The sequence below is a fragment of the Oncorhynchus tshawytscha genome, unplaced genomic scaffold, assembly GCF_018296145.1.
Source record: "Oncorhynchus tshawytscha isolate Ot180627B unplaced genomic scaffold, Otsh_v2.0 Un_contig_1806_pilon_pilon, whole genome shotgun sequence".
NCBI classification, from domain to species: domain Eukaryota; kingdom Metazoa; phylum Chordata; class Actinopteri; order Salmoniformes; family Salmonidae; genus Oncorhynchus; species Oncorhynchus tshawytscha.
In genome coordinates, this window is record NW_024609750.1 from 76,163 (window position 1) to 92,753 (window position 16,591).

Here is a 16,591-nt window from a genome sequence, read left to right on the forward strand (position 1 = left end):
AACTCAATGGAGAATCTCAATCTGTGTCCGGGAACCGCCGTCCATAAAACTTTACTCAAACATTTTCAGAAATCCCAACAACGCAAAGCTAATTACTAAAGACTGTCAGAGGATCTCACAGGGAACATTAAATAGATATATAGACATGAGAAACAGAGAGAACACCCACTATAGTGAGTACATCAGATATCAGGGGAGGAGAGAGACAGAGAGAACACCCACTATAGTGAGTACATCAGATATCAGGGGAGGAGAGAGAGAACACCCACTGTACTGAGTACATCAGATATCACGGGAGGAGAGAGACAGAGAGAACACCCACTGTACTGAGTACATCAGATATCAGGGGAGGAGAGAGACAGAGAGAACACCCACTGTGTGAGTACATCAGATATCAGGGGAGGAGAGAGACAGAGAGAACACCCACTGTACTGAGTACATCAGATATCAGGGAGGAGAGAGACAGAGAGAACACCCACTGTAGTGAGTACATCAGATATCAAGCCTCGGGGGGAGAGAGACAGAGAGAACACCCACTGTACTGAGTACATCAGATATCAGGGAGGAGAGAGACAGAGAACACCCACTGTACTGAGTACATCAGATATCAGGGGAGGAGAGAGACAGAGAGAACACCCACTATAGTGAGTACATCAGATATCAGGGGAGGAGAGAGACAGAGAGAACACCCACTGTACTGAGTACATCAGATATCAGGGGAGGAGAGAGAGAACACCCACTGTAGTGAGTACATCAGATATCAGGGGAGGAGAGAGACAGAGAGAACACCCACTGTAGTGAGTACATCAGATATCAGGGAGGAGAGAGACAGAGAGAACACCCACTGTAGTGAGTACATCAGATATCAGAAAGGGAGGAGAGAGACAGAGAGACACCCACTGAGTCAAACATTTTCAGACATCAGATATCAGGGGAGAAGAGAGACAGAGAACACCCACTGTAGTGAGTACATCAGATATCAGGGGAGGAGAGAGACAGAGAGAACACCCACTGTAGTGAGTACATCAGATATCAGGGGAGGAGAGAGACAGAGAGAACACCCACTGTAGTGAGTACATCAGATATCAGGGGAGGAGAGAGACAGAGAACACCCACTGTAGTGAGTACATCAGATATCAGGGGGGAGAGAGAGAGACAGAGAGAACACCCACTGTACTGAGTACATCAGATATCAGGGGAGGAGAGAGACAGAGAGAACACCCACTGTAGTGAGTACATCAGATATCAGGGGGGAGGAGAGAGACAGAGAGAACACCCACTGTAGTGAGTACATCAGATATCAGGGGAGGAGAGAGACAGAGAGAACACCCACTGTACTGAGTACATCAGATATCAGGGGAGGAGAGAGAGAAGAACACCCACTGTAGTGAGTACATCAGATATCAGGGAGGAGAGAGACAGAGAGAACACCCACTGTACTGAGTACATCAGATATCAGGGGAGGAGAGAGACAGAGAGAACACCCACTGTAGTGAGTACATCAGATATCAGGGGAGAGGAGGAGAGAGACAGAGAGAACACCCACTGTAGTGAGTACATCAGATATCAGGGAGGAGTACATCAGAGGAGAGAGACAGAGAGAACACCCACTGTACTGAGTACATCAGATATCAGGGAGGGAGGAGAGAGACAGAGAGAACACCCACTGTACTGAGTACATCAGATATCAGGGGAGGAGAGAGACAGAGAGAACACCCACTGTAGTGAGTACATCAGATATCATGAGAGAGAGACAGAGAGAACACCCACTGTACTGAGTACATCAGATATCAGGGGAGGAGAGAGACAGAGAGAACACCCACTGTACTGAGTACATCAGATATCAGGGGAGAGAGAGAGACCCAGAGTACATCAGATACACCCACTGTACTGAGTACATCAGATATCAGGGAGGAGAGAGACAGAGAGAACACCCACTGTACTGAGTACATCAGATATCAGGGGAGAGAGAGAGAACACCCACTGTACTGAGTACATCAGATATCAGGGAGGAGAGAGACAGAGAGAACACCCACTGTAGTGAGTACATCAGATATCAGGGGAGGAGAGAGACAGAGAGAACACCCACTGTACTGAGTACATCAGATATCAGGGGAGGAGAGAGACAGAGAGAACACCCACTGTACTGAGTACATCAGATATCAGGGAGGAGAGAGACAGAGAGAACACCCACTGTACTGAGTACATCAGATATCAGGGGAGGAGAGAGACAGAGAGAACACCCACTGTACTGAGTACATCAGATATCAGGGGAGGAGAGAGACAGAGAGAACACCCACTGTACTGAGTACATCAGATATCAGGGAGGAGAGAGACAGAGAGAACACCCACTGTACTGAGTACATCAGATATCAGGGGAGGAGAGAGACAGAGAGAACACCCACTGTACTGAGTACATCAGATATCAGGGGAGGAGAGAGACAGAGAGAACACCCACTGTACTGAGTACATCAGATATCAGGGGAGGAGAGAGACTGTAGAGAGAACACCCACTGTACTGAGTACATCAGATATCAGGGAGGAGAGAGACAGAGAGAACACCCACTGTACTGAGTACATCAGATATCAGGGGAGGAGAGAGACAGAGAGAACACCCACTGTAGTGAGTACATCAGATATCAGGGGAGGAGAGAGACAGAGAGAACACCCACTGTACTGAGTACATCAGATATCAGGGGAGGAGAGAGACAGAGAGAACACCCACTGTACTGAGTACATCAGATATCAGGGGAGGAGAGAGACAGAGAGAACACCCACTGTACTGAGTACATCAGATATCAGGGGAGGAGAGAGACAGAGAGAACACCCACTGTACTGAGTACATCAGATATCAGAGAGAGAGGAGAGAGAGGACACCCACTGTACTGAGTACATCAGATATCAGGGAGGAGAGAGACAGAGAGAACACCCACTGTACTGAGTACATCAGATATCAGGGGAGGAGAGAGAGAACACCCACTGTAGTGAGTACATCAGATATCAGGGGAGGAGAGAGGAGAGAGACAGAGAGAACACCCACTGTAGTGAGTACATCAGATATCAGGGGAGGAGAGAGACAGAGAGAACACCCACTGTAGTGAGTACATCAGATATCAGGGGAGAAGAGAGAGAAGGAAGAAGAGGGGAGGAGAGAGGAGAAGAGGGGAGGAGAGGAGAGAGGATAAAAGGGGAGGAGGGAGGGGAGAGAAGAGGAGAGAGGAGAAGAGAGTCCCTGGCTTTGCTAATGTGACAGTTCTGACATCAGTGAAGAACAAACAACAGTTTAGGATATTAGAATTGCTGAGGATTGCTAAGGAACACTAAGGAACGCTAAGGATCGCTAAGGGCTCAGACATACCAATAGTGTTTTCTGGCCGATAGCACCTTTGAACGTAATTTTCGAACCAAGAGCGCACCTATTATACATGTAGAGTCGCGTGAAAAATGTTGGCAGTCAGTTGTCTACAGTGAGCGGTCCCTAAAATACAGCGCTCTGAAATGATCGGCAGACAAATGCTAGATCCACATTCAGGGCGAAAAGTGCGAGACTTAAAATATTATATTCTTGTTAATCTAAATGCACTGTCCGATTTACAATACGCTTTACAGAGAAACCATGCCATGAGATTGTTTGAGGACGGCGCCCCACATCAAAATATTTTTCCACCGGCACAGGTTTCATAAATTCACAAAAGGCGATTTAAATATTAACTTAGTTTTGGAAATCTTCCTCTGGTTTGTCATCCAAAGGGTCCCAGCTACAACATGTAGTGTTCTTTTGTTAGATAAAATCGTTCTTTATATCCCAAAAAGTCTGTTTAGTTGGCGCCATCGATTTTGAGTAATCCACTTGTTCAACATGCAGAAAAAGGAATCCATAAATCTACCGCTAAACTTAAAGCCCAGTTCCGATACGTAAGATGAGACAACGCGACGGTCTGAAGGAGTTTTAGAACAAAGTTTGCTTGATCTGAACGGTCCGGTTTTAAAACGTCTCATGTCGTCGGCTGGAGTTTCCGACATTCAACAGGTCACATACCTTTATCTAAAGTCTTGAGACGAGACGGATCCATTTAGACAATCAGAAGCCAGTGAACTAATGTTCTGCACACAGCCAAGCAGCTAGCTAGCTAACCAAACAGACATCTACCTACCTATTCTGCTGCAGATAGCTAGCCTAGCTTGCTGAAATTCATCTGACAAGTCATAAAGTCTACACTGTTACACGTATTTCATGATACTCGTTTGTTACAGTAACTTGCTATAACAAGTAGCAACTTTGTTTCATCACGTCGACGTAACGAGGAACCGTTATCGCGGAAATGGTCTCAACTGCACATCTTGTCTCCTTGATCCGAATGCCCCGTCTTTCGTCAGCTGTCGTACAACACAACATTCTAAAACTAGCTAGTTTTATCTATTCTCGTCTCATGTCGTCTGTGGTCTCTGAACTGGGCTTTAAGGATTGCTAAGGATAGCAATCAGTTCGCAAATTATGTTCAGAGGTGCTAAGTACTCTCGGCCAGCAAACGCTATTGGTGTGTCGAAGCCCTAAGGATCACCAGGGATAGCTAAGGATCGCCAGGGATAGCTAAGGATCGCCAGGGGTAGCTAAGGATCGCCAGGGGTAGCTAAGGATCCCTGAGGGTTGCTAAGGATCCCTGAGGGTTGCTAAGGATCGGGCTCATAATTCACTGGTATACATAGTAGAAGACAATGCCACTGTTTCTAGAGGAGGAATCCATGAGAATGTCTGAGTGACTGACCAGCCAGGGAGGAGCAGATCCTTTAAGTGGCAAGCCATGGGTCCTGGAGCTCTGAAAGACATGGAGAGAAAACATTACTACAGTACATCAATACATCCAGAACCACATTACTACAGTACATCAATACATCCAGAACCACATTACTGCAGTACATCAATACATCCAGAACCACATTACTACAGTACATCATTACATCCAGAACCACATTACTACAGTACATCATTACATCCAGAACCACATTACTACAGTACATCAATACATCCAGAACCACATTACTACAGTACATCAATACATCCAGAACCACATTACTACAGTACATCAATACATCCAGAACCACATTACTACAGTACATCAATACATCCAGAACCACATTACTACAGTACATCATTACATCCAGAACCACATTACTACAGTAACTACAGTACATCAATACATCCAGAACCACATTACTACAGTACATCAATACATCCAGAACCACATTACTACAGTACATCAATACATCCAAAACCACATTACTACAGTACATCAATACATCCAGAACCACATTACTACAGTACATCAATACATCCAGAACCACATTACTACAGTACATCAATACATCCAGAACCACATTACTACAGTAACTACAGTACATCAATACATCCAGAACCACATTACTACAGTAACTACAGTACATCAATACATCCAGAACCACATTACTACAGTAACTACAGTACATCTATACATCCAGAACCACATTACTACAGTACATCTATACATCCAGAACCACATTACTACAGTACATCAATACATCCAGAACCACATTACTACAGTAACTACAGTACATCTATACATCCAGAACCACATTACTACAGTACATCAATACATCCAGAACCACATTACTACAGTAACTACAGTACATCTATACATCCAGAACCACAATACTACAGTAACTACAGTACATCTATACATCCAGAACCACATTACTACAGTACATCAATACATCTAGAACCACATTACATCTATACATCCAGAACCACATTATTACAGTAACTACAGTACATCAATACATCCAGAACCACATTACATCAATACATCCAGAACCACATTACTACAGTACATCTATACGTCCAGAACCACATTACATCTATACATCCAGAACCACATTACTACAGTACATCAATACATCCACATTACTACAGTACATCTATACATCCAGAACCACATTACTACAGTACATCAATACATCCAGTACCACATTACTACAGTACATCAATACATCCAGAACCACATTTCATCTATACATCCAGAACCACATTACTACAGTAACTACAGTACATCAATACATCCAGAACCACATTACTACAGTACATCAATACATCCAGAACCACATTACTACAGTACATCAATACATCCAGAACCACATTACTACAGTAACTACAGTACATCTATACATCCAGAACCACATTACTACAGTACATCAATACATCCAGAACCACATTACTACAGTACATCTATACATCCAGAACCACATTACTACAGTACATCAATACATCCAGAACCACATTACTACAGTACATCAATACATCCAGAACCACATTACTACAGTAACTACAGTACATCTATACATCCAGAACCACATTACTACAGTACATCAATACATCCAGAACCACATTACTACAGTAACTACAGTACATCAATACATCCACATTACTACAGTACATCTATACATCCAGAACCACATTACTACAGTACATCAATACATCCAGTACCACATTACTACAGTACATCAATACATCCAGAACCACATTACTACAGTACATCAATATATCCAGAACCACATTACTACAGTACATCTATACATCCAGAACCACATTACTACAGTAACTACAGTACATCTATACATCCAGAACCACATTACTACAGTAACTACAGTACATCTATACATCCAGAACCACATTACTACAGTACATCTATACATCCAGAACCACATTACTACAGTACATCTATACATCCAGAACCACATTACTACAGTACATCATTACATCCAGAACCACATTACTACGGTAACTACAGTACATCAATACATCCAGAACCACATTACTACAGTACATCAATACATCCACATTACATCTATACATCCAGAACCACATTACTGCAGTACATCAATACACCCAGAACCACATTACTACAGTACATCAATACATCCAGAACCACATTACTACAGTACATCTATACATCCAGAACCACATTACTACAGTACATCATTACATCCAGAACCACATTACTACAGTACATCATTACATCCAGAACCACATTACTACAGTACATCAATACATCCAGTACCACATTACTACAGTACATCATTACATCCAGAACCACATTACTACAGTACATCAATACATCCAGTACCACATTACTACAGTACATCTATACATCCAGAACCACATTACTACAGTACAGCATTACATCCAGAACCACATTACTACAGTACAGCATTACATCCAGAACCACATTACTACAGTACATCTATACATTCAGAACCACATTACTACAGTACATCTATACATCCAGAACCACATTACTACAGTAACTACAGTACATCAATACATCCAGAACCACATTACTACAGTACATCTATACATTCAGAACCACATTACTACAGTACATCATTACATCCAGAACCACATTACTACAGTAACTACAGTACATCAATACATCCAGAACCACATTACTACAGTACATCTATACATCCAGAACCACATTACTACAGTACATCATTACATCCAGAACCACATTACTACAGTAACTACAGTACATCAATACATCCAGAACCACATTACTACAGTACATCTATACATCCAGAACCACATTACTACAGTACATCATTACATCCAGAACCACATTACTACAGTAACTACAGTACATCAATACATCCAGAACCACATTACTACAGTAACTACAGTACATCTATACATCCAGAACCACATTAATACAGTACATCAATACATCCAGAACCACATTACTACAGTACATCTATACATCCAGAACCACATTACTATAGTACATCAATACATCCAGAACCACATTACTACAGTACATCTATACATCCAGAACCACATTACTACAGTAACTACAGTACATCAATACATCCAGAACCACATTACTACAGTAACTACAGTACATCAATACATCCAGAACCACATTACTACAGTAACTACAGTACATCATTACATCCAGAACCACATTACTACAGTAACTACAGTACATCATTACATCCAGAACCACATTACGACAGTAACTACAGTACATCATTACATCCAGAACCACATTACTACAGTAACTACAGTACATCAATACATCCAGAACCACATTACTACAGTACATCAATACATCCAGAACCACATTACTACAGTAACTACAGTACATCATTACATCCAGAACCACATTACTACAGTAACTACAGTACATCTATACATCAGAACCACATTACTACAGTACATCAATACATCCAGAACCACATTACTACAGTACATCTATACATCCAGAACCACATTACTACAGTACATCAATACATCCAGAACCACATTACTACAGTAACTACAGTTCATCAATACATCCAGAACCACATTACTACAGTACATCTATACATCCAGAACCACATTACTACAGTAACTACAGTACATCAATACATCCAGAACCACATTACTACAGTAACTACAGTACATCAATACATCCAGAACCACATTACTACAGTACATCATTACATCCAGAACCACATTACTACAGTAACTACAGTACATCAATACATCCAGAACCACATTACTACAGTAACTACAGTACATCATTACATCCAGAACCACATTACTACAGTAACTACAGTACATCAATACATCCAGAACCACATTACTACAGTACATCAATACATCCAGAACCACATTACTACAGTAACTACAGTACATCATTACATCCAGAACCACATTACTACAGTAACTACAGTACATCTATACATCAGAACCACATTACTACAGTACATCAATACATCCAGAACCACATTACTACAGTACATCTATACATCCAGAACCACATTACTACAGTACATCAATACATCCAGAACCACATTAGTACAGTAACTACAGTACATCAATACATCCAGAACCACATTACTACAGTACAGCAATACATCCAGAACCACATTACTACATTAACTACAGTACATCATTACATCCAGAACCACATTACTACAGTACATCAATACATCCAGAACCACATTACTACAGCAACTACAGTACATCAATACATCCAGAACCACATTACTACAGTACATCAATACATCCAGAACCACATTACATCTATACATCCAGAACCACATTACTACAGTACATCAATACATCCAGAACCACATTACTACAGTAACTACAGTACATCCAGAACCACATTACTACAGTACATCAATACATCCAGAACCACATTACTACATTAACTACAGTACATCATTACATCCAGAACCACATTACTACAGTACATCAATACATCCAGAACCACATTACTACAGTACATCAATACATCCAGAACCACATTATAGTTAGGGTAGTTATAGTTAGGGTAGCTATAGTTACCTCTTCTTTGCCCAGGACTGTCTGGTAGTTATAGTTATGGTAGTTATAGTTATAGTTATGGTAGTTATAGTTATAGTTAGGGTAGTTGTAGTTATAGTTTGGGTAGTTGTAGTTATAGTTAGGGTAGTTATAGTTATAGTTAGGGTAGTTGTAGTTATAGTTAGGGTTGGTATAGTTATAGTTAGGGTAGGTATAGTTAGGGTAGGTATAGTTAGGGTAGGTATAGTTATAGTTAGGGTAGGTATAGTTAGGGTAGTTATAGTTATAGTTAGGGTAGGTATAGTTAGGGTAGTTATAGTTAGGGTAGTTATAGTTAGGGTAGGTATAGTTATAGTTAGGGTAGGTATAGTTAGGGTAGATATAGTTATAGTAGGTATAGTTAGGGTAGTTATAGTAGTTATAGTTACCTCTTCTTTGCCCAGGGGTCTGAAGCGTGTCTGGTAGCGGCTGAGCTCCACATTGAGGCGATGGACGGTCATCTTCAGGCTGTCGTTCTCGTCTACCACCTCCTGGGCTTGCTGCCTCAGACTCAGCAGCTCTGCCTGTTCACCTACAGGGGGAGCTACAGTCAGTGTCTGGTCCACACAGGAAGTACAATGCAGAACACGAGTCTATCCCGTCTCTCACAGCCCCCAGTCTCTCACAGCCCCCCGTCTCTCACAGCCCCCCGTCTCTCACAGCCCCCGTCTCTCCCCTCCTCCACCACAGTCTCTCCCGTCTCTCACGGACCCCAGTCTCTCACGGACCAAAGTCTCTCACAGCCCCCAGTCTCTCCCCTCCTCCCTCTCACGGTCCCAGTCTCCCCTCCTGTCTCTCACGGCCCCCAGTCTCTCACGGCCCCCAGTCTCTCCAGTCTCTCACAGCCCCACGTCTCTCACAGACCCACGTCTCTCACAGCCCCACGTCTCTCACGGCCCCACGTTTCTCACGGCCCCACGTCTCTCACGGCCCCACGTCTCTCACGGCCCCACGTCTCTCGCGGCCCCACGTCTCTCTCGCGCCCCACGTCTCTCGCGGCCCCACGTCTCTCGCGGCCCCCAGTCTCTCACGGCCCCCAGTCTCTCACGGCCCCACGTCTCTCACGGCCCCACGTCTCTCACGGCCCCACGTCTCTCGCGGCCCCACGTCTCTCGCGGCCCCACGTCTCTCACGGCCCCACGTCTCTCACGGCCCCCCGTCTCTCACGGCCCCCGTCTCTCACGGCCCCCAGTCTCTCCTGTCTCTCACGGCCCCCAGTCTCTCACGGCCCCACGTCTCTCACAGCCCCCGTCTCTCACAGCCCCCAGTCTCCCCTCCTCCCCCACAGTCTCTCCCATCTCTCACGGCCCCCCGTCTCTCACAGCCGCCAGTCTCTCACAGCCCCCCATCTCTCGGCCCCCAGCCTCTCACGGCCCCCAGCCTCTCACGGCCCCCAGCTTCTCACGGCCCCCAGCCTCTCGCCTCCTCCCCCAGTCTCTCCCGTCTCTCACAGCCCCCAGTCTCTCACGGCCCCCAGTCTCTCACAGCCCCCAGTCTCCCACGGCCCCCAAGTCTCTCACGGCCCCCAGTTTCTCCCCTCCTCCCCTCCAGTCTCTCACGGCCCCCAGTCTCTCCTGTCTCTCACGGCCCCCAGTCTCTCCTGTCTCTCACAGCCCCCCGTCTCTCACGGCCCCCAGTCTCTCCTGTCTCTCACGGCCCCCCGTCTCTCACGGCCCCAGGTTTTTCTTCTTGTCCCCCTTCCACCCCTACCTTAGGTCCTCTCCCCTCTTCCCCTCACCCCCAGTATCCACCCCACCTGCTGTAGGGACAGGGGCCTTGCTGAGTTCCCGCTCCAGACTCTGGACCCTCTGGTGGCTCCTCTGCAGTTGCAGGCTCTGTTCAGTACACCTCTGCTCCAGCACCCTCCTGTCTGCCCCCAGGGCCTGGTTCTGCTCTGTTAAAGACCGAACCATCTCCTTCTGCATGTCCAGAACCTCTCTGTAGGCACTGCTGGCCTCTGAGTGTGGCAAGGTGTATGGCACAGCACAGCAAGACACAACACACACAGACAGAGAAACACAGACAGACACACAATGACACACAGACAGAGACACACAGACAGAAAACACAGACAGAGAAACACAGACAGACACACAATGACACACAGACAGAGACACACAGACAGAGAAACACAGACAGAGAAACACAGACAGAGAAACACAGACAGAGAAACACACACAGAGACACAAACAGAGACACACAGACAGAGGCACACAGACAGAGGCACACAGACAGAGGCACACAGACAGAGACACAATGACAGAGACACAATGACAGAGACAATGACAGAGACAATGACAGAGACAATGACAGAGACACACAATGCCAGAGAAACACAGACAGAGACACACAGACAGAGACACACAATGACAGACACACACAGACAGAGAAACACAGACAGAGACACACAGACAGAGATACACAGACAGAGAGACACAGACAGAGACACACAGACAGAGACACACAGACAGAGAGACACAGACAGAGAGACACAGACAGAGACACACAGACAGAGACAGCAAGCAAAGAGGAAAAGGAAAGAAATAGAGTTGATGAGAACATAAATACTGTGAGGTCCAGACAACACAGATATATAATAATACTGTGAGGTCCAGACAACACAGATATATAATAATACTGTGAGGTCCAGACAACACAGATATATAATAATACTGTGAGGTCCAGACAACACAGATATATAATAATACTGTGAGGTCCAGACAACACAGATATATAATAATACTGTGAGGTCCAGACAACACAGATATATAATAATACTGTGAGGTCCAGACAACACAGATATATAATAATACTGTGAGGTCCAGACAACACAGATATATAATAATACTGTGAGGTCCAGACAACACAGATATATAATAATACTGTGAGGTCCAGACAACACAGATATATAATAATACTGTGAGGTCCAGGCAACACAGATATATAATAATACTGTGAGGTCCAGGCAACACAGATATATAATAATACTGTGAGGTCCAGACAACACAGATATATAATAATACTGTGAGGTCCAGACAACACAGATATATAATAATACTGTGAGGTCCAGACAACACAGATATATAATAATACTGTGAGGTCCAGACAACACAGATATATAATAATACTGTGAGGTCCAGACAACACAGATATATAATAATACTGTGAGGTCCAGACAAATACAGATATATAATAATACTGTGAGGTCCAGACAAATACAGATATATAATAATACTGTGAGGTCCAGACAAATACAGATATATAATAATACTGTGAGGTCCAGACAACACAGATATATAATAATACTGTGAGGTCCAGACAACACAGATATATAATAATACTGTGAGGTCCAGACAACACAGATATATAATAATACTGTGAGGTCCAGACAACACAGATATATAATACTGTGAGGTCCAGACAACACAGATATATAATACTGTGAGGTCCAGACAACACAGATATATAATACTGTGAGGTCCAGACAACACAGTTATATAATAATACTGTGTGTCCTGACCGTCTCTAAGGACGACTGTGTCCTGACTGACTAAGGACGACTGTGTCCTGGCTGACTAAGGATGACTGTGTCCTGGCTGACTAAGGATGAGTGTGTCCTGCACGACTGACTAAGGATGACTGTGTCCTGGCTGACTCTAAGGACGACTGTCTACCTGATGGTCCATCTCTCCTGCTTCCTGAACTCTTGGTCTTCTGGGCTGAAGACCTCTTCTGAGATGCACGGAAGCTTTCTTCTGTCAGATCTGAGAGAATAAGTAGTTTAGGTGTACACACAGAGTCAGTGTAATTCCTCTCATCACCTCCCTCTGAAACATACAACTACTGGCAATTAGAAAGACAAAGAGAGGGGAGAGAAAGAGAGTGGATAGAGAGAGAGGAGAGAAAGAGAGAGGGGAGAGAGAGAGATAATAGCTGCCCTCACAGTGTTAGACTGTAGGCTGATCTCGACTAGGTGATAGACTGTAGGCTGATCTAGGCTAGGTGATAGAGAGCTGGTATGGAGAGGATGGGAATTATAATCCTACCATTTGGCAAATGAAATGGGAGTGTTTTTATAGGCGGTCTCACTGGACCAAAGACAAGTCCTTACCTGGGGAAGGCATGCTTCTACGAGACCAAGACGAAGGCCTCAGTTCGGACGGTGTGGCCTGGGAGAGAGAGGGTTTGTAAGAGGGACCATGAGAGAAAGAAAGAGAGAGAGATAAAGAGCGAGAGAGATATGAATGCACAGTCCAACTCTAGTCCTCAATTACCCCCAAAAGCCCAACTCCAGTACTCCCAATACGACCAGGATGGGTTGATAATAATATGACCAGGATGGGTTGATAATATGACCAGGATAGGTTGATAATATGACCAGGATGGGTTGATGATAATATGACCAGGATGGGTTGATTATATGACCAGGATGGGTTGATTATATGACCAGGATGGGTTGATAATATGACCAGGATGGGTTGATTATATGACCAGGACAGGTTGATAATATGACCAGGATGGGTTGATGATAATATGACCAGTATGGGTTGATGATAATATGACCAGTATGGGTTGATGATAATATGACCAGTATGGGTTGATGATAATATGACCAGTATGGGTTGATGATAATATGACCAGTATGGGTTGATGATAATATGACCAGTATGGGTTGATGATAATATGACCAGTATGGGTTGATGATGATAATATGACCAGTATGGGTTGATGATAATATGACCAGTATGGGTTGATGATAATATGACCAGTATGGGTTGATGATAATATGACCAGTATGGGTTGATAATAATATGACCAGGACGGGTTGATAATAATATGACCAGGGACGGGTTGATAATAATATGACCAGGACGGGTTGATAATAATATGACCAGGACGGGTTGATAATAATATGACCAGGACGGGTTGATAATAATATGACCAGGACGGGTTGATAATAATATGACAAGGACGGGTTGATAATAATATGACCAGGATGGGTTGATAATAATATGACCAGGATGGGTTGATAATAATATGACCAGGATGGGTTAATAATAATAAGACCAGGATGGGTTGATAATAATATGACCAGGATGGGTTGATAATAATATGACCAAGATGGGTTGATAATAATATGACCAGGATGGGTTGATAATAATGTTACCAGGATGGGTTGATAACAGGACCAGGATGGGTTGTTAATATGACCAGGATGGGTTGATAACAATATGACCAGGGTGGGTTGATAATATGACCAGGATGGGTTGATAATATGACCAGGATGGGTTGATAATAACATGACCAGGATGGGTTGATAATAATATGACCAGGATTGGTTGATAATATGGGTTGATAATGTGACCAGGATGGGTTGATGTGACCAGGATGGGTTAATAATAATATGACCAGGATGGGTTGATAATATGGGTTGATAATGTGACCAGGATGGGTTGATAATGAGACCAGGATGGGTTAATAATAATATGACCAGGATGGGTTGATAATAATATGACAAGGATGGGTTGATAACAATATGACCAGGATGGGTTGATAACAGGACCAGGATGGGTTGTTAATAATATGACTAGGGTGGGTTGATAATAATATGACCAGGATGGGTTGTTAATAATATGACCAGGGTGGGATGATAATATGACCAGGATGGGTTGATAATAATGTGACCAGGATGGGTCGATAATGGGTTGATTATATGAATATGACCAGGATGGGTTGATAATAATATGACCAGGATGGGTTGATAATAATATGACCAGGATGGGTTAATAATAATAATATGACCAGGATGGGTTGATAATAATAATATGACCAGGATGGGTTGATAATAATAATATGACCAGGATGGGTTGATAATAATATGACCAGGATGGGTTGATAATAATATGACCAGGATGGGTTGATAATAATATGACCAGGATGGGTTGATAATATAACCAGGATGGGTTGATAATATAACCAGGATGGGTTGATTATATGACCAGGATGGGTTGATAACAGGACCAGGATGGGTTGATTATATGACCAGGATGGGTTGATAATATAACCAGGACGGGTTGATAATAGGACCAGGATGGGTTGATAATATAACCAGGATGGGTTGATAATATAACCAGGATTGTGCCTTTGTCTTCTGGACAACGAAAGAAAGTTGATATGAAAACCAATAGAACAGGAGAGAAATGGCATTGGGGTGGGTCTCTACAGTAAGAAAGAAAATCATTCAAAAATACTTCCCTAGAAAGCATGACTTAGCCACAGTGGAATCAGGGATCAGTAAGCTTCTTTAAAAACAATACCTGTAGATTGTTTCAGATCACAAGCTCGTAGGCATATGCCTATTGGGAAGCCTGCAATTTGTGCAGGGCAGGTGGCAATAAACCTAGCTGATTACTGAGTTGAGGCTGTCAGTGAAAAGCATCTCAGATATTGAGAAGATGATGTGTCCTGAGTATAATTTATAATGTTGAGAAAAGGGGAGGGGTGTGTGGCGAACCCGTCTGTCTCTCCACAACGGCCTCCCTTTGATATATATTTTTTTAATCAATTCCCCATTACATAGGTCACCGTAACTTCCTGTCATTTGGTTACATTCATGTCTGTTAATGCAGGTATTAATTACAGTCATTTACCGTTGTCATTCTCGGAGTGGAGACGTTGTTTGCAGAGATCACAACCTGCTAAACTTGTGGGTTTTGGTTTCATTTACTAGATATGTAAAATATATGTTTTCAGTGTCTTCTGTTTGGAGTGCTCTATGTGAGCAATGAGCGTGTGTCTGGTTTCTCTGTCCTGCTCATGTTGATGGAGCGTGTGTCTGGTTTCTCCGTCCTGCTCATGTTGATGGAGCGTGTGTCTGGTTTCTCTGTCCTGATCATGTTGGGGGAGCGTGTGTCTGGTTTCTCTGTCCTGATCATGTTGAGAGAGCGTGTGTCTGGTTTCTCTGTCCTGATAATGTTGAGGGAGCGTGTGTCTGGTTTCTCTGTCCTGATCATGTTGAGGGAGCGTGTGTCTGGTTTCTCTGTCCTGATCATGTTGAGGGAGCGTGTGTCTGGTTTCTCTGTCCTGATCATGTTGATGGAGCGTGTGTCTGGTTTCTCTGTCCTGATAATGTTGAGGAGCGTGTGTCTGGTTTCTCTGTCCTGATAATGTTGAGGAGCGTGTGTCTGGTTTCTCTGTCCTGATCATGTT

The 16,591-nt window shown here is 43.5% G+C and overlaps 1 protein-coding gene across 1 annotated transcript in view; it reads right to left on the bottom strand.

Annotated features, from left to right (window-relative positions):
• cep89 (centrosomal protein 89) overlaps window positions 1–16,591 on the bottom strand; it is a 101,319-nt gene that overhangs the window by 66,428 nt on the left and 18,300 nt on the right. Inside the window, exons 7-11 of the mRNA XM_042317560.1 lie at window positions 13,494–13,551; window positions 13,057–13,146; window positions 11,139–11,339; window positions 9,772–9,914; window positions 4,767–4,817 (exon numbers count right to left, since the gene is read on the bottom strand). Coding sequence (XP_042173494.1) covers window positions 4,767–4,817; window positions 9,772–9,914; window positions 11,139–11,339; window positions 13,057–13,146; window positions 13,494–13,551 — 543 coding nt within the window. The remainder of the gene's footprint in view (window positions 1–4,766; window positions 4,818–9,771; window positions 9,915–11,138; window positions 11,340–13,056; window positions 13,147–13,493; window positions 13,552–16,591) is intronic.